This window comes from Hakea prostrata, chromosome 6 (genome assembly GCF_041222555.1).
Source record: "Hakea prostrata isolate BN-2017 chromosome 6, UWA_Hpros_2, whole genome shotgun sequence".
In the NCBI taxonomy this organism is placed as follows: Eukaryota; Viridiplantae; Streptophyta; class Magnoliopsida; order Proteales; family Proteaceae; genus Hakea; species Hakea prostrata.
The window spans coordinates 30,272,769-30,295,892 of record NC_142605.1 but is presented as its reverse complement, the minus strand read 5'-3'; the positions used below and the strand labels follow the sequence as shown (position 1 = coordinate 30,295,892).

Here is a 23,124-nt window from a genome sequence, read left to right as displayed (position 1 = left end):
TTTCTTTTTTTAATTATTTTTCCCATGTTTTATAAATATTTGTTCAGGTGATTCGACCGACTAAACCAACCAAGTTGACTTCGAGGTTCGACGTCATACTCTTGAGAAAAAGTGGTGCAAGGTCAAGAATGAACCGACACAAAGGGCTGGAGCCCTGGAGCATTAATGCCATAGAAGGAAAGAAAACAAGGGCAATAATCACGCCTCATGGAATCAAGACTCTTAGGATATGGCCATCATAGATAACTCACCAACTAAAGAGAGTACCAGTCTAATAGGGAAACTAAGGATAAGGCGAATGTGGATGACGCATTCATGATACAAAATTTGTTTCATTTGGGATCTAACGTGTCAAGCAGGTCGGTCTATTCTCACTATTTGTCTTGTCAAATAGGCGTAAGATCGATTTCTAAGGCTAATCCATGATAAAAGGTCAATTTTAGATGCAACACCCCGTTAACCTCAACTTAAAAAGGTTACCTACCAAGAAAGTAACTTTGATGTTAACTAAATTAAATTAAATGGATCATCTAAAATGGTATGCAAAATTTATAAGATAGTTCTAGAATCATTCATTTTGTATCTCATATGACTCCTTTTCGAGTCCGGATCCTCACCTCGTCGGGGGAGCACAGACTGCTCCCCAACGGCTTCCCAACCACACAAACACGTGGGGCCCACAGGTGAAAAATTTGAAGTTTTTTTTTTAAAATATTTTTCAAAAAGTGTTTTTCACCTGTGGGCCCCACGTGTTTGTGTGGTTGGGAAGCCGTCGGGAGCAGTCTGTGCTCTCCTGACGGGGTGAGGATTTGGACTCCACCTTTTCACCCGTTATTTTGACTAGTTAAAAATAAGTTAGTAGCTTTCTAAAGTTCATTTTTTATCAAAAGATAATAACTGAAATTGATGTTTGACAAAGGTTTATACAAAGGATCTTCAACTGATGGTTTACATTTTGGTTTCGCCAAGGCCTAAAACACGCATTTAAAAAAGAATTTTCAATTTTTTTTTTTTTTTTTTCAAATAGAGATTTGCCTAGAAGACATTTTTCTTTTCTATGTTGACATTGATCATTATCCATTTAATTTTATCTTGGCAGTTGTCTCACCTAAGTGGTCCCGTGACATGTGGATGACACGTAAGAAATATAATCTAAATTCTACTCATATATATTTGATAATAAAAATAAAATAAAATATTATTATTAACATTAAGAATTTATCAATCTTAGTAATTTCTTTTGTTATTTATTTTAATACTTTTCACTGCTAATGAACCAAAAGGTAAATTTTGAGAAAGCAAAAGGTCAAAAGATCCATGCATTAGTACTTATCTTCATTGTAGATAAAACCTAACTTTATGGTAGATCTTAGGGGTGTCAATAAAACCTTATGGGCCTGAACACTGAAACTCACCGTGAGACTGGTCCAAGCCGGGCCCAACTTTTTAACTCGACGAACAAATTTGGATTACAAAATAACTAGTCCCGACGAGGTCGGATAGGATTTGGATTACAAAATAACTAATGGTAATATGGGCTTGATAGTCTTACCCAAAAATATGGGCTAGACTGTGGGCCTTATAGTTTAGAAGTGGGCATACAGAATTTTGGCCCAAATAAATGTGTTTATAGTGGGCCATCATGTGAACAGATTTCTTCAGTATATAAAAGGCTCGTTTGACATTTTACATGGGCCTTCTATGGACTACAATACTTTTGTAAATTTTATTTTCATTAATTTGCAAAATTTCATGTATGCCATCAATTATAGGAAAATAGGGTTTTCTTTCTACTAGAAAAATTTTCATATTTATTAATGATATATAATTTTTTTTTCAATAACTCTCATCGGTTTTATTTATCTTTTATAAATCATTTCGTAATAGATTGAAAAATTTCTTGTTCAATTTCTCTGGCTTCAGTCTCCTTAAATGAGTTTGATCAACCTAAAATTTAGAGTTTAGTATGCAAATTTTTGTCCATCTTCCCATTTTGTTACCTTCATCAAAGTTTCCATGGATGATGAACTAGTAAGAGAGATCGTGACTTATAAACTACAACATCGAGTTTTAATATTAACAAAGCCCACAAGTTATTCTTTCATTTTCATGTTCCACTAACCTTCCCATAAAAAATATTCTAGGTTATGAGACTTTTCGAATATTTGATATAAAGTAATAAAACCAATAGAACTAGTAGTGAAATGCATTTTAAGAAATCATACCACTCTTAATTTAAAAACTCTATGATATGCTATTAGATTTTATTTTTGAATATGTTACCTAAAATTATTTGTAACCTCCTAAGAGGTTGAGAGGAGATAGAAAATGGCTAAAATCGTATCTTCTCTTTTTTTAGTAATGAAGCACTAAATCTCTCCTTAGCCGCGGACATAGTCTTCAAATGGACCACATAAATTCTCAAGATGGCTCACTTTTCTATACATTGTTTTCATTACAAAAATGTATAAAATATCTAATTTTGATGATCTTCATTTGTTACTCTTGTTATACATTTTTGTTGTAATAAAAACCCCACATCGATCTATTACTTTGAAATTTCATATTTGACTTTCCAACACCAATGTCACCTTGAAATGTAACCCACCAAGAAAGTTATGTTTTTATGCTATTAAATTAAGTTGTTCATAGAGGAGAATGACGATTATTATAGTCCATCATGCATAATCATACTTTTCTAGTGAAATTTAATAGATAAATTAAAAAATTATTTGGCTGACCATTGACCAAAGAATACATCTTACATGTTCAATAGGTTTGTTTAATTGCTGAAGTATATTATTAACTCTAAATTGCCAAGTCTATTCAATGTTTTCTAATGTTCATCTTCATCTTTTAAGTTAATCTCACAAACCATAACCTGCATGAAAAGAAAACTGGAGCTAGACTAGGCTAGGTTGAAGCATTACAAAATTATATGTATGTTCTTAATTGACAAGAAGGGAGAAAGATGTATATATACAACTCTGCAACTAATCTCTTCCCTCCATCCAAACAAAACCCAAAAAAAAGAAGAAAAAAGAAAGAAAAAATCAAGCCCCCAGAAAACAGATACACACACTTAACTAATCACAACCACTCTTGATCAGTACAAAATTTGTTGAGATTGATGAATAGAGATGAAGATAGATTAATTCATGGGGTTAAACAATTCTTCAATTCACAAGGGAAACAAGGATATTGCTGCCATGTATTTCCATGTAATTTAAGGATTTTGATTGCTTTGTTCTTGATTGATGACTGCCCAATGTTAACATAATGCACCAAAGCCAAGAACTTCTTCACAGATCCTAAAACCAACATATCCTCTAAAACCTTGATTGATGGATGTGAATTGCAAATCAACCAGAAAATCTTCAAACCAAGCTTAGTTGCTGTATCTGAAACTCTTAATATCTTCTTAGAAACTGCTGCAATCCCAAACCCATGTTCAACTAAAGCCAATCTTCCCTCTGCACATTCACATAGCAATTTGATCACCATCAATATCTTCTCACATTTGGGTCTGTTTGAATCTGGAAGAAGCTCAACTAGAACACAGATTGCACCTGCTTCAACAGCCTTTATTCTGTTCTTTTTGGATGGTCCAATGATGTGAAACAGAACATCTAAGGCATATGTAAAGACCTTACTGTTGATGTTCTCATCTGATAACAAATCTAGCAAGGCCTTTGATAGATCAATGCTCTGATCTTGAACAACCCAACTGAAATCATACTCCACCACTTTAACCATTTTCCTGAAAATTGAAACTGAGTGAAGCCTTCCTTCTGCACTTCCTCTTTGAAGCACCAATGCCATTGCTTTGATGCAGTCAGGTTTTGGAATCATAATCTGAAGCCATATCGATTCGTCTGAGAAAACTAGTTCATCTAAGATAGATATAGCTTCTTCACAAGCCCGAAATGTGATGAAATTATCAGATCTATGCTCATAAAGTGTTTGAATAATTATTTGACTGAGTACTTCAATACCTCCAGATTGAACAAAATCAGTTTGGATTTCATTACCCAATTCTAGAATTGATCTAAGCTTCTTGAGTAAACTTACCTTGAATGGTGTTGACTGGATGGTGGAAAACAAGGAGAGCAATTCATCATGCTTGCATGAAATGATAATGGGCGCCTGCGTCTGCTGTGATGATGTAGAACTTGGAGATTGAAGAACATTGGTTTTTTGCTCTTGCCATGAAAGAATGAGACGCTTGAGGGTATGGTTAGGAGTGATGAGATCAAAGTGGTCAATTTTCTGATTCGTTGCAGGGCAAGTAGTCTTCTTGTAGGTGAAGAACCATTTCTCAATGTTCTTCCTTTCATATGTGACACCAGTGGAGATTGTAACTGGATCTTTCATGATCTCCATTGAAATGGGACACCTGAAATATAAAGGAACCTCCATAGAAGGATCTGCAAGTTTTTTCTCCTTTTCCATCATCCAATCTTGAATTTGCAGAGAGAGGAAGAAGGGTAGACAACAGTACTATTCCATCTAGATATAGATAGAAAGAGAAAGAAATGATCAAAGTCAAACACAATAGATGCTCTTGCAAGTTGTAACATGGATAGATTATTTGGTTCTCCAAAAGATACTGTTGGAAGATTTGAAGGGAATTCTTTTGAAAGAAATTGTTGTTTTTAGGGGAAACTAAATAATAAACCATTTTGGGTTTTTGACTTTACAGAGAAATGAGATTATTGGGAGTTTCAAGCTGACATCTTCCACAAATTTACTTAGATTCAAATTCAAACTTTCCAAGAAACCGGCGCCGAATGCGAAGAGTGGTTTAATTAGTGATTAGTTAAGCTAGCTCAGCAGGACAGTTGAGCGGCCATTCCTCTCTCTCTCTCATAAGAAGTAAGAACAGAGAAAAATTTTTATCAAAAACAAAGAACAGAGAAATTTCCTTCTTTTGGAATGAAGGTGGTTTTATTGTTAAAATAATAGAACCAGGATTACAATCTATAGTATTTCTTTTTGTTTGCATCACTTTGAACTAAACGAGATAGAGTCGTAGGAAGGGAAGAAGGGAGAACGTGAATTTCTTGGGTGGAAATTGGAATGGAAAAATCCAGCCAAGAAATCTACACACATGATCGTAGTGGTGAAGCTGAAATACTTCACATCATTCACAAGAGTTCAAAGAACAGAGAAAAATCTAATTAAAATTTGCTTGGATTACTAATCATATGAAAAAAGACTTAAGATACTATACGTGACACATATGTTTCATATCCGGCATCAATTTATAGTACATGGTTTGATCTATGTGATGGAAGACCCACATACATCTCAAATACCCAAATTTAAGTATAGAGTAAACATTGTAAGTTACTCAAATTTTCATTCAAAGACTTCGAGAACCATATGTCAATAGGTGAAAAAGAAAAATTTAAGGAATACAATTAGAAAAATACACTCAATATCTTTTTCCTAGAGATAACCTGATACTAGTAAGACATCTAAGAATAAGAAATCGACCGAAAAAAAAATCAATAATACCAAATTTCGGATATAGAAGAGAAGATTACCCCGTAAATTGCTTGTCATGTCCTCTTCTATAGTAAATAATGAAATATTAAATCTCAACATGTATATTAATTAGAAGAAAAAAACCTGTATGAATTTAGAAGTATATGTCAACTCAAAATTTTGTGGTCCACTTGATCTATATTTACAATTTTTTGATGGGACCAAATCATGTATTAAGAAATTAAAGTAATTTTAATTAATTAAGAATTTGTGTTAAGTTGAATAATATACAAATACCAGCTCATATTGAGTTGAAGTAACAAAAAAATAAATATTGAATAGTTGAAGAAACAAAGAGTGGTGGATGCACAGGATTTTAAAAAAATATTTTTATCCGTTATGTCTTTCCCTTTTTGGTTATATTAGTGGAATGGTTGCTAACTGCATCTCTATCACCCTTTAGTTAGCCAAACCCTCAACTTCTGGTATGCATTTTATAAAAAATTTATATGAATTCAAGCAAATTTTGCCATTGTTTGGTGTGTATATCAATTTTTTTTTTATAAATAACAATTTTAAGTTCAAATAAAGGAAGTGGGTTAATGCAACAGATCAACAACCAGTACTAAAAATATTTATATAATTTTGACCTGTTATATAGGAATTCTACACTATTGCATTTATATAAATCTAAACATATAAAATTGATTGGTTCCACATAAAAATTTGTTCCTCCCACCGTTTTTTGCCCCTCTCAATTTTTTGTCCCAGAGTTAAAAGATTTTGCTCCCTTCAAACCTTTCTATCACAAAATACAAAAGAGGGCCCACACATTAACAAGGTGGGTCAGAGATGGATGTCCTCCTAAATATTTGGTAGAAAGGAGTGAGAGAATACAGTCCCTTATTCTGAGTTTGGATCACCTCACCATCATGGGAGAACAGTGTGTTCCCCTATGCTTCTCAAACATACAAAATAGATACGACCCACTAATCCATTTTGTCACTATTTAGAGGTAGGTCTCACTTCTAGTATGTGATTGAGAAGCGTCATGAGAGCACGTTGTTTTCCTGACAGAAAAATAATCTTTTTTTGGGCAAGGTGTCTTGCCCTTCATGATTATAGGCCTAAACCTAACTTGGGGAACTCATGGTCAGGCCGTGAGATCTTAAAAGGCCCAACGCGGTCCAACATGACTCCAATATCTTGACATCTAGTGCCTACTACTTCCCAACGTTTTACACATCAAAAGTCTTCGTTTTTAGTTATATATCAACTTCAATGAATGCTTGTGTTTCTCCTTATTTGAAAAATCTTGTCAATCATTCGTCAAAAGAATTTCATGTTTCTTCCTAACTTGACTATTAGGATGTTAAATTCTTATGAGATTCAATCTAATGTGAATCAAGATTGATAAGTATTTTCGATTGAAAAAATAAAAATAAAAATTGGATAGTGTTTCATTAAGAGGAAACAAAAATACGAGAAGTAAAGTACCATATAAGAACCAAATAAAAGAAGCCATACTATAACTAGTTCCGTATCCATATCGGGATTGATTGAGAACAAATTTGGTTTTCAATTTCAATTCGATTTGCCTAAGGTTTTGGTTAGATAAATCTAATTCACATAAAGCTCCTCCACTCAATATCTTGGGATAAATGTTGGTTGCCCAAAAATAAAGGAGGGCTTGGCTTAAAAAAGATGAAACCGATGAACAAGGTTCTACTCCCTAAGTAGGGATGGAGGCTCTAATCAAAGCCCAACTCTATTTGAGCCAAAGGCCTAAAAGCTAAATATTTCCCTAATACCTCCCTGTTTGACTCCAAGGTGAGAAACAAATCTGGTTCACTAATATGGAATAGTTTGCATAAAATTATCCCTCCTCTTGCAGGATTGGTGTTCAGGAAAGAGGAAAATGGACGAGAGACCTCGTTTTGGTGGGTCAAATCGATAATCAACCAACATTTTCAGTCAAGGAAGGCCACAATGTAGTTGTGGTGGGAAGTCGAACTAGCTTTACGCAAGGGATATCACTCACTTTTTCTCATGAGGTCATCAGTGCGATCAATGAAATTTTATTAAACTCGGAGCAAGATTCTTGGATCTTAAACTTTTCCACCTTTGGCCACCTTTCTACAAAATTAGCATATAAGGAATTGTTGTCTTCAATCAATGCATGCCCACACCCTATATCACCCTCTTGGTGGAAGTTGTTTTGGAAGATTAGCATCTATCTAAAATTTAAAACCTTTTTCTGGAGTTTACTGAATGCAGGGATACCAATTAAGGAACTATTATTCAAATGGACTGTGATTCCTACTCATTATGTGCTTTGTAGTCGAGGTATCAAATCAAGTTGGCATCTCTTTATCAATTGGGAGTGGACCATAAGGATTTAGGTAGTAGGACCATTAGGTTGAAGAACAGAAAGCCTTTCACATTCTAATAATATCCATGAGTTTTACATTTTCTCTTTTTGATAACTCTCTGCTTGATCAAGCTAAATTATGGTGGATACTTTCAATTATGATGATCACACGTTATGGTATTTGGTTGCTACATAATGACATTATCTTCCGAAAAATCTGAACCTGACCCTTTTAAGGTGATGAAATTTGTCCAACATTGGTCTAAAGACTTGAATCTTAAACCACCTGAAGGAAATAATGTTGAAACTCTAGAAAAAAAGATTTAGGCCTAACAAAGTTAGCATATGTCATGCTATTAGAAGCCCTAATTAGCAATAATATAGCCTTAATGTGTGCAAGAATGGGTCACAACAAGAAGGATAGTTCGGGGTGCTGTTGGGGAATCCTTCTCAATGGCAAGTTAGAGTTTTGCAAATTGGGAGTGTGTGCAAGATCAGATCCAATCACTATAGTAATTCAAGAATTTGAAACAGCTTAGAAAAATAGTATTAGGACGGAAAAAAATCGTCTGCTATGCACAATAGTGCACCACTAGAAGGTGACATGTGGATTATACCTAATAAATGGTTGAGATCAAACTTGCAATTTTTAAGTGATTTAAACCTAGTTGTAAACTTGTAATACACCTTTATATACCCGTCCATTCTTGAACTCGATTAATTAGAAATTCGTTGTTTTCCCTCCTCTTTCTCTTTCTTTTGAGACTAGGTTTCTCTTTGATTTCTTGTTTCCCCTCCTCTGATTTGCAAAACCCTATTTTTATTTTTTACAATTTCAATTGAATCACTTTAAACACTTTCATAGTAACAAAGAACCACAAGTTCTATACACTACTAAAACATCATTCAACAATTCCTTTACAGAGTTCAGATACAACTATTGGAAGAGTAGCCGGAGCTTCTTGTTTATGAGGGGTTGGAATCGTTTTGTCAAGGAGAAAGAATAAAAACCCCTGACCAAAAAAAAGAAAGAAATCAAGCACGTATTCCACCAAAGCCTCTCTGAAGCAATAAATCGAGCAAGTGGACTGCACTGCACTTACCAGACGTGACCTCTGAGTCTCTAATCTAATTTGTTCCATTGCTTTCTTTAAGAAGACATTCATAGCTTCACTTCCCTCTTCATCACTCCATCGAATTGAAGTGTTTTGGCACGAAGGAATGCTTAATCATAATGCAGGAAGAGGCGTTTTTGAAACTGCCATCAATTCAGGGTAGGGTTCCTCCATGTATTGGAAAAACATCCTGAAAACTCTAATCGGGTGAAGAACTTGGTTTCTATTATCAAAAAGGGTCATATCTCTCCCTACATCTCCTTATTAAAGTGCCACAATCACCAATACCGCCTCCTTCTCCATAGAGGTCTGATGGGAAAACAAGAGATAGAAGAGAAAGCTAGTCTTAGAGAAAGAAGAAGAACTCGTTGGAGAAACCTAATCTTAGACCAAAAAAAAAAAAAAAAAAAAAAAAAAAAAAAAAAAGAAAGAAAGAAAGAAAAGAAGAAGAAGTCCTTGGAAATGATGAATTTTTCATTAATCGGGTTCAGAAATGGACGGGTATAATTAAAATGGGTATTACAACTGGGTTTAAATCACTTAAAAATTATAAGTTTGATCTCAACCATTTATTAGGTATAATCCATGTGTCATCTTCTAGTTGTGCATTGCTGTATACAACAGAGAGATATGCACAATAGAGGATTTTTTTTCGTATTGAGATTGACTTCATATGACAAATTTGGAGTCCTTAGATTATATTCCACATCCAAGGAAAAAGGTCAAGCTGTTTGAGAGTAGGGAATTGCTACAATTGTTTCACGGACTAGCCACACATGCATTGGGAAGAAGGGGAAGTACGGTGTGGGATACTTTTTAGTTCATGAAGAAATTTGTAGTAGGTGTTTCCTTGAATAGTATTTCTTTGAATAGTATTTCTTTCTTTTAAGCAAAAAAAAAAAAAAAAAAAAAAAAAAAAAAAAAAGAAGAAGAAGAAGAAGAAATTTAAGAACCGGCTTGGTGAATTTTAATTTGTGGCTAGGATTTTACCACGTATGAAAACTTGGATTGGACGACCATGAAAAAACTTGTGGGATATATATGTAAATATAAAAGTTTTAAATTTACATTCAAAGGTTTAAATTTTTTATATATTTACAAGTGAAGTCCCTAAGCCATGGCTTTTCAACCTCAAAATTTTGGCGGCTCTATTGCTTTTGGCTCTTGAAATTCCTCTCCATTCTTCCATTGTCCGCCATTTTCAGTGTTTCTTCGAGTTTTCTTGTCTCTCTTTTATATCTCTGGTTATTGGGGTTTTCGTTTTGTACTTTAACTTCTCTTTTTGCCTTTTCTTCTCTGGGTCTGTAGTTTTAAGTTTTAATGGTTAGTTTTCCTCCCAACTTAGATGACAGAGAACTATGGCTTCCTTCTAACATTTTTCCCGACAAAGTAACTCCAAAGATTAGCCCCAAATTCCCATTTGAAGTGCTTTCAAATTCCCTCTTGAGCGATTGGGAGGTTGGCGTCACTTTTTTCTACTCTTGCGAGCGTATAGTAGAGGCGTTAGGTTTACATTAGTAAATTGAATACTAACCTATTTTTGATGCAGCTGGAATGCTCACTCTAACAACAAATATGGAGACAACAGCTCCTAATGGAAGACTTACTAAATCTCGATGCACCGCTTCTTCAACTATTTCGGCCGCCCCCAATGTAAAGTCTAAACTAGGAAAAGTCATTTTGGTTTCAATGCAGAGTAAGCAGCAGAGCCAATGCATTACATTTACTTGAGGACCATCTCCATTGTTTGATCTTGAGGACCATCTCCATCCAAGTCGAGAGGACCTGAGGGATAGGGATTGGGAAGTTCAAGTGAGGGTTTGGAAATTGGGGAAATAAATTGGGCAGATTAGGGACTTCACTTTGTAAATTTAGAAAATTTTAAACCTTTGAATGTAAAATTAAAATTTGTATATTTACATATATATATATATATATATATATATATATATATATATATATATATATATCTTGCTGGTTTTATCACAGTCGTCTGATTCAAATTTTCATATGTGGCAAAATCATGATCGGCAGAAGTTTCCCACAAATTAAAATCCAGGGTTGCCAATGATGGGTTAGTTAAGTGGTTAATGGCCCAACCTCCCACAGGAAGGTCTTGGGTTCGGACCATTCGGTTGGGACTCACTTGGGGTCTTTCATTTGAATTATTTTATTAATTTTAAATAATATCTAATTATATGTGGTGAAAAAGCACGAGAGCACCGGAGATCCAGATCCAATAGGACATTTACCATCATAGATGCTGTGTTTCGGGTACTAGTGTGCCGTTCCGGGTTTAAACAAGTGTAACAGGAAATGTAGAGATGGAAATTTCCCATCGCGTATGGATTTCCCACTATTCATCATCAGAGCTTTCCTTCTTCTCATTCTAGCTTCTCTCCAAGTCTAATATCATTTCGTTGGCTCCACTGCAATTCAGAAGAGAAGAGCAAGTTCTATATCCAATTGGTGAGATTTCTTTCATCTCATTTGTTTTTGTTTTTCATCTTCTATATCAAATTCGCCCATTAATATACGCTTTATTCTTACTCTTTCAATCTGCAATTTCAGTCACTTGTGTTGGTTTTAGGGTTCTTCTCCAATCTTGTATTATTCCTATCTCTATTCCGATTCTCCCTTCAATATGCGCTGCACTGTAAGAGAGAAGCATATCCGTAGCAATCGAAAATCTCGATCCATAAGAGTTCATATCAATACCAACAACACAGATGGAACCGGACTTGCCACTGCTTCGCATGAATTTGGCCTAAAACTACCTGATCATCGGTTTGTCGATGATGGTGAACGTCTTAGAAACCCTAATCTAATCCCTAGTTCTAGCGACGATGAGGTTGGTTGGGGTTACTGTACGGAAGACCAGTTAGAAGAAATGCTGTTGAAGAATCTTGAATTATGTTATGGTGATGCGATTGCGAAACTAGTTGCCCTTGGATTTGATGAAGATGTTGCATTAAAAGCAGTCCTGCGTAATGGGCATTGCTATGGTAGTATGGATATTCCATCTAATATCCTTCATAACTCGCTTGCTTATCTGAATAGCTCATGTAATAGTCACAATCTGGATTCTGAGGAATCCCCTTCCGTTTTCATCGATTTGAGACAAATTGAGGAGTATTCTTTGGCGGGTATGGTCTGTCTGCTCCAGCAGGTTCGACCACATTTGACTAAAGGTGATGCTATGTGGTGTCTCCTCATGAGCAAACTCCACATTGGGCGAGCTAGCACCTTGGAGGTTCCAGTTCTGCCTCTTCCTAATGCTGGTATTAGTCCTACTCTTGATAATGATGAAACCACAAATACTCACAGTATTGGCATTTCTCCTGGTCTCTGTAAATTTCATGGAGGTTGGGGGTTTGGAGATAGGGGACCTTGTGATATTCCTGTTTATGGGGGTTTCTCTTCATGTTTTGGAGCTACCTTGACAAAAGACATCGAGTGTCCGAAGAGGTTTAATCTATCACCATCAATGAAGTCTCTGCTGAGAAGGAATGTTGCAGCATTTGCTGCAGGTTTCCGTGCTAACACAAAACCAACTGTGGTCCAAACCCAGGTACAATCACAGTCTTTGCCGAGTGCTTTGTCAAATGGTGAACAACCAACAGATAATGTATCTAGATTTGAAGTTCATCCTGAACATTTTAAGGAGCCCCAAGATTCACAGACTTCGGATGTGGTGAACACTGTCTTGAGTAGTTTGGGTAATTTGAGTCTTCATGAGAAACCAGATGGTGGGGTAGCTGATCAAAAGGATGAGGTGATCATGAATCTGATCCATCAGATTACGGAATTTGAGGGACAGGTGAAGGAGAGGAAAGAGTGGGCCCACGAGAAGGCAATGCAAGCTGCTAGGAAGCTCAGCAATGATCTTAAAGAGCTCAAAACACTACGGGTGGAGAGAGAGGAGACACAACGTCTGAAGAAGGGTAAACAGGCTTTGGAAGACACTACCATGAAGAGGCTCTCAGAGATGGAGACTTCTCTGAGGAAAGCAGGTAGTCAAGTTGATCGTGCAAATGCTGCTGTGAGACGGCTTGAAAGTGAAAATGCAGAGATCAGGGCAGAGATGGTAGCTTCCAAGTTGAGTGCATCAGAGTCGGTGACAACCTGTTTGGAGGTTGCAAAGAGGGAAAAGAAGTGTCTTAAGAGACTTCTGGCATGGGAGAAACAGAAAGGTAAGTTGCAGGATGAGGTTGCTGAGGAGAACAGGAAAATTTCTGAGTTACAACAGCTGTTGCATCAGATCAATGGGACTCATAAGGAAACCAAGGTGAGTTAGGCAGTTTTCTTATCTCTGGGTTTTAATTTTGGTTTTTTATCCTTTATGAGGCTCAAGTTTAGTTTAAAGCAATTAAGCAAAGGAACATTAATGATGATGTGCATCCCATAGTTGTTAAGGTATTGCCTAGGTGGCTGCCTTGGCATTCAGGAGCCTTGAAAACTAATGTCTCTTTGGTCACCTAGGCAGCATATTGGTCACCTAGATGTCATGAAAATTATGGTTTAACCAACTGAAAAAGAGTTCCAAAACATATATCTCCTGAGGCTTGTCATCCATTATGGATCACTGAGCCTATAAGGCTATACTGAATACATGTAGTGTAAGTATATTGATCACCATTCGATCAGCTTGCCAAATCTTGTAATGGGCTACAATTCTTGTATTAGCTTTGACCAACTCTCATGAGATGCAGTCCCATCAAAGTTTTCCTTTTGAATATCGTTGTTGTGGTAAATGTTTTCAGTTCCACATTTCCACTTACTCTCATCAATTTTGTTGAAGTTGGATAGTATTGATTGTTTTGGAATATCTTTTTACAGGGAAAGTGGAGGCAAGAGGTTAAGGCTAAAGAGATGGCAATGGCTCAGGCAGAGGATGAAAGGAGATCTAAAAATGCAGCCGAAGTCAGCATTAAGAGAATGCGGGAGACCTTACGAGGTAAAATAGAGATAGACTTCCAGCGCCATAAGGATGATATCCAAAGACTTGAACAGGAACTCTCTTTCCTGAAAGCATCATTGGAATCTTCTGCACTGAACTGCACATTGAATACCTTGTGCAGAGGAGACCCTGGAACTGTCAAATCCCCTAGAGCATTAAATGTAAGATTGCTTCATGATCTGAACAAATTGCTAGATTCTTCAGAGAATGAGGATGACTTTGACAGAAAATGCTCAATTTGCATGAAAGACGAAGTTTCAGTTGTTTTCTTGCCATGTGCTCATCAAGTTCTTTGTGCCAATTGCAATGAGGAATACCACAAGAAGACCAAAGCTACTTGTCCCTGTTGCCGTGTCCAAATTGAGCAGAGAATCCATGTTTATGGTGCAAGTTCCTAGGTACATTGAGCAAGGTCCCTAGACCAGTGGTTTGTGCATTAAAAATACACTTTCTTACTTTCTTATAGTTGGGGTCGCTAGCTTTGTTTTACCTAGCACCATAGAAAATATCCCGGTGTTTCAGCATCACTAGTATCAAATAAAAAATATATTCTTTCAGGGTGTTCTTATTCTCTCATATCAAAAATGCATATTACTTGGAATAAAGTTGACCTTCTGAAGTTTTTTTCAAAAATATGATTGAAGATAATGCTTGTTACATCTTTCTTAACGTCCATATGTTAGATGAACTTGGGTGAACTGTTGTATCAAATCTCCAAGTTTGGGTGTTGGTTGTGACTTGAATCAAACAATCCTGCATTTTTTTTGGTGCAATAGGAATTTATTTAAATTTAAAACCAGGAACCTGCTTACAGCTTAAATTATCAAATAAGAGATTCTGAGTAAGGAAAGAAAAAAAAGGAGGGGGGGGGGGTCATTTCAATACAGAACTTGTAATCTAGCTCCCTGGAAGCCAGGATGATCTGCTGCATGATTCCCTTCTCTTAATGTGTGATCAAACTGAACTGAGTCAAAACTAGTAGATAGAGCTCTAGTACCCTGAAAGACTCTTCTGATTCTCCAACTAGGTCCTCTGTCATGATGTGCAAGGTCTGTAACACCTTGGTTATCTCCTTCCGATATGAACTTTGTCAGGCCAAGGGCTTTTGCCATATCAGTGCTTTTTTAGCTGCTAATGCTTCAGCCGTGCTGAATTCTCATTGCAGCCTTCATAAAAGGACAACAACATCTTCTGTATGATCTCTGATGATCCCTCCAAAGCCTGCTCTTGAATTTGAATCTGCAGATGTTAAACAAGACCCATCAACATTAATTTTAACCCAGCCCTCTTGTGGGGCTTCCCATCGATTTGTTTTTTTTTCTTCTTCTTTTTGATCTCCTGCTATTCTTCTCTATTACCACCAAATCCCATGTTAGCTGACTCGCTCTTCTGAGTATTTCCCAAGTTGTGTTTGAGCTTCGACGAGGGATCATGTTGTTACAGTTATTCCAAATCACTCATAATCCATTGAAATGAAGGAGAATATTTGCTTTGTTCGAATCAGCCTTCTGACTCTCTGACAGTGAAGTTCTTCACTTGAGTGAGTTTGTAATGTTTCTGATGTGTTAAAAGTGAAGGAGTGAGCTGTGACCAAAGCTGTGCACTGAAGCTACAATGAAGAAACAAGTGCTCTGTATCATTGTTATCTGCACAATAGAATTTGCAATTAGTTGAGACATAAAACCTTGATAATAAGTCTGGTGTTGATACCCTTGCATGAAAAATCTTCCATATGAAAATTATGACTTCCAGTTGTTGAGCTAAATGCCATAGAGTCAACCAAGTTTTCTTAGCTATTCCTGTGTTACTGTCCTGTTTGAGTCTGTAAATAAAGGAGACTCTGAAGATCCCTGGACTCGTAGGATGCCATACAAGTTGATCAAGGTCTGATTTCCACGAACTCCTGATATTTTATTTTGTGATTTCAATTTCTTGCTGTTTCATCTATAAAATCTGCGACTATTGAATGTGCTTCAGATGAAGTTGGTGTTAGATATTGACTTGTTTTCACCCCTAGCATCCATGGATTAGTCCGTGAATTGATTGAATGACCATCTCCAACTAGGTATAGTAAGCCGCCGTTCACAAAATCCCTTCCCTTCAACTTAGCTTATAAGAAGCTCACAGATTTAAAGCATCTCTGTTTCATTATATTTCTGCAAAAAGATTGATTGGGATTGTAGAGCTCCCAAGCCTTCCAGGATTTCAAATGTCCAGTCTTCCAAATCTTTTTCCAGCTAATGGTGTGAACAAGGGTTTTCACCCAAATGATCCTGCATTGGATGACACATGCTTTTGGCGATGCCCGTTATGTAAATATTTTCAATATTGTTTTCCACTTCTCTGTTGAACATCTAATCATTCTGATAAGTTTCAGGCTTGAAATTACTATGCTCAATGACATATACAGGGTCACAATTTTGCATGTAGTTCGATCACATTTGATTTTCAAATTAGCAGTGGAGTAGACCATATCTGTGATATAAAGAAGCTATTGGTAAGGATCTTTATGGGAAAAAGAACATTATCTCAGAACACCTGATGCTGTACATAATGGAATTTTGAAGGAGCAATACAATCAATTTAAAACCTTTGCATTTGGCCCCAAAGATGATATTCCAAGCTTGAATTACAAATATCCATTCCCTTGTTTGATTTGACTATTTAACCTGAAGACAGGAAAAGAGAAACAGAAAAAACAAACATAACTGATTGAGATCTCAAACACATCAACCATGCACTAGTCCATGCATCAATGGGTTAACCTAATTAATTACTAATGAGTCCAATATGCAACCATCCTAGCACCATGGTTGAAGTAACGATATCAATCACATCCCTAAAACAAAATGCTGTGGCTGCAAATTAAATCTTCAGTGTCTTCTCTTAGTGTTCTTTTAGAACAATCATGATTTGATCTTCACATCCTCCCCCAAAACAAAATGTTGTAGCTGCAAATCTTTAGTGTCTTCTCTTGATGTTCTCTTAGAAACAATCATGATTTGATCTTCACATCCCCCCCAGCAAATGTTGTAGCTGCAAATCTTCAGTGTTTTTTAGTGTACTCTCAGAAACAATTATGATTTCTTCTTCAGATTTATAATTTTTGAAGCATGCCAACTCCCCCAATTTGTCAACCTCATTAATAACATCAATTCTAATAACTGTCTCCAGTGAAGCAAAGGCAGCAAAAGGGAGTGCTTCAGAGAATTCCAGACTGGTGATAGCAATCTTACTCAATGTGTCTTAATTTTTTTCGCTCAGACTCCTTGAACTGGTCTCCGAATGTTCCGATGATCTTGATTCTTCGAAGTCGTGATTAACACAAACTGCAAGATTAACACCCATAAGGTAATGGGTAGAAAATAATTTGTTGATGATAATAGAAGAAATGCCAAAATGCTTAAAGAAAAGATCGGCAAAGTGGGTTGACCATATAACTTGGAAGCAACCTAATATAGACAGTAGACAAACTGATTTGTCTATCCTGTAAAAAACTTGTCTTCACCACTTGAACATGGCAAAAAGTGAAATTGACAATATGTAATGCTAACTCAATATTCAATGGTGAAGATTCAGGTGTTAATGCACAGATATTAAATGACTTCTAATTTGACTCCAATCCAAAAGTAAAAGAAACTTAAAAAATAGCTTAAAACTAATCTAAACAGTAGAAAGCATACTTTCTTAGAACAACTTTCCTAACCAAACAACTTATCAAAATGGGATCCACAAACTATTACAACTAATAGAAAATTGGGTAATTTTCATCTGGACCCCCTGAGGTTTGATTCATGTCATTTTTAGTCCAAATAAATGGACACTTTGCATCTGCCTCCCCTAAGGTATCCAATTAAATCAACTAAGGACAAATTGTGATTTTTATGACGAAAATATCCTCACGTCTATTCTACCATAGGATTTGCATCATATCTTCACAATTAAATCCAATGGTAAAAATCAAAGAGTGGGTATTTACGGTTTATAAATTTATGAATTATTAAACATTTGAATGTAAAATCAAATTGTGTGGGGTCGCCGGAAGTACAAGCAGGGCAAAGGTACGAATTGGATTGCCGAAGAACCCTAATGTCTTCAAGCCAACTTTCAATATGCCCCCGAAGCTTCGTTCCCTCCTTGGTGATTCCTTCGAGTGGGATGATAAGGCGAGTGTTCTCCTCAACTACAAGTCTTTCGGTGTCGTTTCTAACCCTAATATGCTTGGAGTTCGATCTCAGACTTCGTAGATCGTAGAAAGCGATTCTCTGCAAGTCCCTCCTCCCGCTCCTGTATCTGAGTTCGACCCTATAGATTCTGGTAGCGATTTGGAAGAAGATGGGTCAATACATCTTCTCTTTCCCTCGTGATTCCATTTTTAATTTATCTTCTTACTTTTAATTTATAAAATCAAATGGATTGAATGCGTTTGGTTCCTAAAGGACAAACCCTCTTTCTGTAACTTAGCTTATCTGGTATTCTTTCTGTAAATGTAAATGGGTTGATTTTGTAAATTAAGAAATTTTAAGTCTTTAAATGTAAAAATAAAAATGGTTTTGATGAGTGAACCCACATTATTTTTACAAAGAGGGTATTTTCGTCATAAAAATTACAAATTGTCCTTAGTTGATCTTATTGGATACCTCAGGGGAGGCAGATGCAAAGTGTCCATTTATTTGGACTAAAAATGACATAGACTAAACCTCAGGGGGTCCAGATGAAAATTACCCTAGAAAATTTTATAATCCTCCTTGAAAGGCCTATTTTGGCCCATGAGAATAATCCCCAAACCCTTTTGTACTGGGAATAGTATCAAGTAGTTAGCAATCAGCTAAAACACTAAAATAAAATAAAATAAAATTACAAAACTAATTTTAGTTATTCAGTACTTATCAAAACACCTCTTTATATTCAATATAAGTCTCCTTAAAAAAATAAAAAAAATAATAAAAAAAAAACTAATTTTCATTTTCATAATTTGTTCTAGACAATAGTTATTGAAACACTTTTTTTTTTTCTTATCAAAAAATGACTTAAACGTTTATTTCTTTTAATAAGGAAAAATGAGAATAAATATTGATCAGAAAGGAGCCTAAATGATTTCTAGGGACTTTGTATAATAAATCGTATTTCTTAAAGTAATAAATGGTTTATGTTTGGTGTTTTCTTTGCCAATTTGTGTCATTCCACCACCAAAAATAAAATCCAAAAAATATATGCATAAAATTCAATAGGATAGTAGTGACCTTGAGAATCTTAGTATTCAACAGTGTCAATACCACGCGTTAACGATGTAACCATTACATAGAATAATGTATGGATCAATTACCAAATGATATATAGATTTGTAACTTCCTTTGTAATACAGAATATACAACTGGAAAAAACTAATACAAACAACCAAATAGAATATGGCAACGAACTTATTTACTACCTCATGATTGTCGCTCAATATAATATTCTCTGTACTGAAACATTTGTGAAACATGTAAGCCGACACTATATAATTGTTTAAATGGATTTTTAAAATGATTGTGAAACAGTTTTAATTGTTTAAACAATATTAAAAACTCCTCTTCTACTTTGATTTCTGTCAGTTGTTAATGGCTGCCGGAATGACGCCTCTGTTCGAGCTCCTTTGGGCGTTAATGGCACCTAAAAGAGTCGATCTTGAAACGAGTCGCCAGATTGACTGGTTCATTGGTAGATTTCTTTTCACTCTTATGTTTATTTGGTCTCTTATGTTTATTTGGTTTATGGTTGAAGTTACCTCCAGTGTGTATTTTGTGGAAGGATTTTTTGAGCATCAATGGTGTTGAAACAGGTTACTGTGTGGAATAAGCAACAAGATTCCTCAATCATAAGAGTGAGAATAAGAAGAGAGTCTTGATCTATTCTTAAAGACCATATTCAAATGCTCTCCCGAAAACATTCCACTTGTTATTCCACGATTGTAATTCCCGGGGTCTATTATCTGGAAGAGAGAGAAATGTATGAGTGGAATGCTTGAATAATCCCAAAACCCTTTTGCACTAGGAATAGCATCAAATAGTTAGCAATCAGCTAAGCCAAAAATCAATAAAAAATAAGAGAATTTACCAGACCACTTGTTTATAGAAATAATCAATAACTGATTCAATAAAAATCAGAAATAAACAATCATAAGAAAATTAAAAAAATGCAAGATACTTACAAGATGCTTGTTGCCGAAACTACCCACTCCAAAGAGACATTTTCCTAAGCATCAGTTTAAACGAGCTTGACTATTCTCCACATAATAGAATCTATGTTACCTGCGTCAAAAGAAAGAAAGAAGCATAACACAGGCTCAAGCTTGAATTTGTTCCCTAACAGAGACATGGAAATGCTTGTTGTCAAGGTAAAATTTGAAAAAAATAATAAATAAACGGTTTTTTCCCCTCTCCTGTAAGAGGTTATCGATCTTTGGAACCGCTGGATCTGGTTCTAGACGAAGCCGCCATTTATACAGGAGAGTAACAAAGGACTGAAAGTGAAAGGGCAGAGAGAAAAGAAGTGAGGGGAAGGTAAAGAAGACTCTCTTCCCAAAGGCCCCGTACGTTAGGTCTCCATTTCGGCAAACCTAGTGCGCCTCAAGCGCTTCTTCATTTATAAGATCGACGAGCGGGGAGTGAAGGAGACGGTGGTTTGGTTAAGTTGGTGTAGGGTTTCGCCCTTAAAAGTCCATTAAGCTAAGCAGATCAGAGGTTGGTTCTACTAAAACGAGAGCAAAGCAGCTTAAGATTCTGAATTCGACTTCATGAAGTTTGCAGAAATCTAGGATGGTTGAGGTGACAGTATTTACCGGAAAGTAGTGCATCCTACTGGAGAGAACGCACAACTGCTGCTGCTGCCGCCGCCGGACGGTTGGATCGGTGAAGTCGTCGAGTTTCTCTTTAAGCTTTTACAAGGCATGAATGAGCCACAAGAATAATAATAAGAAGAAGATAGTTACTATCGTCTGAAACCCTAACTTATCGATGAGGTGAAGTCTTTACTGTGATCTGCATTGTCACGCATCTTTTATGAAGGAAACGGCATGATCGATTCAAATTTCATTTTGAATTTGGATTCATTTAGGCTGCATTTGTTTGCAAAGGTGGGGTGAGGAAGAAAAAAACATGTAAATCCCATGTAAAATAGGGTGAAGAAGAAGGGAATGAAATAATAAATGAATTTTTTGTTTTTTAGAAAAATGTTAATGGTAGATCTAACTTGATGTTGTTTTACATATTTTTAGGGCCTGTTTGGTTAGCTTGGCACCTCGAGATCAAACAAGCTTCTTCTTTCAAATTTGCTTCCAATCTCTAGAGTAACGGTAAATAAATCACTGTTTGAATTTTGGAATGAAATTTCTAGATTTACCTAAAAAAATATTTATTGAATTATGGTTCAAATCTTTATTTACGCTTTATAGTATGGTGAATCTCGGATTTCACCTCATACCCATTTTAAGATTCACGTAGCGTAAGAAACGTGAACCTCTAGATTCTGATCTAGAGTTCACCCCCCCCAACGGGAAAAATTTCCCATTTGTGAATCCACGACAAATCCGATTCGAACAAAAATATTGAAGTTGGGTTAGAAAATTAGCTTGCTACCTCACCGGACAAGCTTCTTCTCTAACATTTTCATTCCAAACAATTAAATAAATCTCACTTTTAGAGGAGTGATTGATTATGGTAAGTGTGTCGCTGGCCGCAGCAGGGATTTTGTTTTTCAGTCCACATGATTTGTATTTTAGTTATTATTCAACATATATTTTTTATATTATATTTTACCCATCTGAGCATGAATTGAAAGTTCAGATCCTATTGTTCACCCATCTTCCACTCTCACGATGGGTTTGACATTTGTCCAGTCGTGATACAGACAGGCCTACGTGTGAAGGTGGATGAGGAGTTTGGATCATATCTCCATACTTTAATCTTGTGGGCCTCTATAATATGTGGTCAATAGTCGTCAGGGAGCACACTTGTCCGGGGAGACGATCTGGACTCGTGGATGAGAATAAAGGATAATTATTATTGCCTTCCTCTTTGTTATAGCTTAATCATTATTTTATTTTTCTGTACTTTTTAAAATTATTAATTCAAACTTGAATTTTACCCATAATTACTGTTGTCCCCCTACAGTTAAATTATGTTAGTTAAATGATGATGTGGACAATTTTAATTTATTTAAGAAACTTCAAAATAATCCTAAGGTTTTATTCTATTTATTTATATTTTATATTAAATTACAATACTACCTTTTAGTAATTAGGAAGAAAAAAACCCTAATTTGATAGATTATTATTTTTTAAGTTTTTTTTTATTTACTTTCCATTTCGGTGTTATCAATTTTTGGAAGTTCCTACCTCCTTTAATTTTTTTATTTGATGTTATCAATTTTAGGAAGTTCATTTCTTAACAAAAAAAAAAAAAAAAAAATTAAATTAGGTAGGGTTTTTTTTTTTTAATTCAAAATTATAAAAATACAATCCCAAAACTGATACTTGATATGGTTTTTTCTAAATGAGGATAGTATTGTGTTTTGACTTCTTAATTTAGAAGGGCAAAATAAAAATTAAACATTCAAATATAATTGTCTCTTAACAATGTTAGAACTGAGGGGAGCAATATTAATTTCATAAAGAGTATGGTCATTTTAGTAATTAAATTATAATACAAGGGGCAACCGTGATGATCCCCAAAAATAAAGATTTCATTTTTTAGGATTTATTAACTGCATAAAAAACTTGGGAAAATTACGTAATTAGCTACTTTTAGATTTTCCTTTACAAAATAACCATTCAATTTTCACTTAAAAAAATTAGTTAAAACTGAATTTGTATTTATAAAACGAACCAAAATTAATTTTTCAATCCTTTAGACATTTTTAATCCCTAAAACTAACCACATTGAAGAGGAAAAATCACTATTTTGTCCAAAGGGGAAAAGTCACAAATTTTCATAACCTTTGAACATTTTCACCACCCATTTTGGTATGGTCAATTTTAGAGGAAAAAATATCCAAAGGGATGAAAAATTACTATTTTGATGAGTTTTGTGAATGCAAACTCAGTTTTAACTAGTTTTGTTAAAATGAAACATTGAATGATTACTTTTGTGAAAGTAAACTTAAAAATAATTAATCACATAATTTTCTCTAAAAATTTTCCATTATTTCTT

At 35.4% G+C, this 23,124-nt stretch overlaps 2 protein-coding genes across 2 annotated transcripts; one reads left to right on the top strand and one right to left on the bottom strand.

Moving 5' to 3' along the window:
* Window positions 1-2,540: 2,540 nt before the first annotated feature.
* LOC149013276 (E3 ubiquitin-protein ligase PUB23-like) lies at window positions 2,541-4,633 on the bottom strand. Its single transcript, XM_089159470.1, has 2 exons — window positions 4,072-4,633; window positions 2,541-3,855 (listed from the first exon to the last, which is right to left on the bottom strand). The coding sequence occupies exons 1-2, from the start codon at window positions 4,453-4,455 to the stop codon at window positions 3,157-3,159; spliced, it is 1,083 nt and encodes a 360-aa protein (XP_089015596.1). The 5' UTR covers window positions 4,456-4,633; the 3' UTR covers window positions 2,541-3,156.
* A 6,648-nt stretch (window positions 4,634-11,281) lies between these two features.
* LOC149013275 (MND1-interacting protein 1-like) lies at window positions 11,282-14,767 on the top strand. Its single transcript, XM_089160175.1, has 3 exons — window positions 11,282-11,445; window positions 11,548-13,264; window positions 13,816-14,767. Exons 2-3 carry the CDS (start codon window positions 11,621-11,623, stop codon window positions 14,332-14,334), a joined length of 2,163 nt encoding a protein of 720 aa, XP_089016301.1. The 5' UTR covers window positions 11,282-11,445; window positions 11,548-11,620; the 3' UTR covers window positions 14,335-14,767.
* The last annotated feature ends 8,357 nt before the right edge of the window (window positions 14,768-23,124 follow it).

What these genes read in the sequence shown, in the direction of transcription:
- LOC149013275 (XM_089160175.1), top strand. Translation starts at nt 11,621, where the DNA reads ATGCGCTGCACTGTAAGAGAGAAGCATATCCGTAGCAATCGAAAATCT. An exon ending in GGACTCATAAGGAAACCAAG is followed by an intron (nt 13,265 to 13,815) that starts GTGAGTTAGGCA and finishes ATCTTTTTACAG; the next exon opens with GGAAAGTGGAGGCAAGAGGT.
- LOC149013276 (XM_089159470.1), bottom strand. Translation starts at nt 4,455, where the DNA reads ATGATGGAAAAGGAGAAAAAACTTGCAGATCCTTCTATGGAGGTTCCT. An exon ending in TCCAGTCAACACCATTCAAG is followed by an intron (nt 3,856 to 4,071) that starts GTAAGTTTACTC and finishes ATATGGCTTCAG; the next exon opens with ATTATGATTCCAAAACCTGA.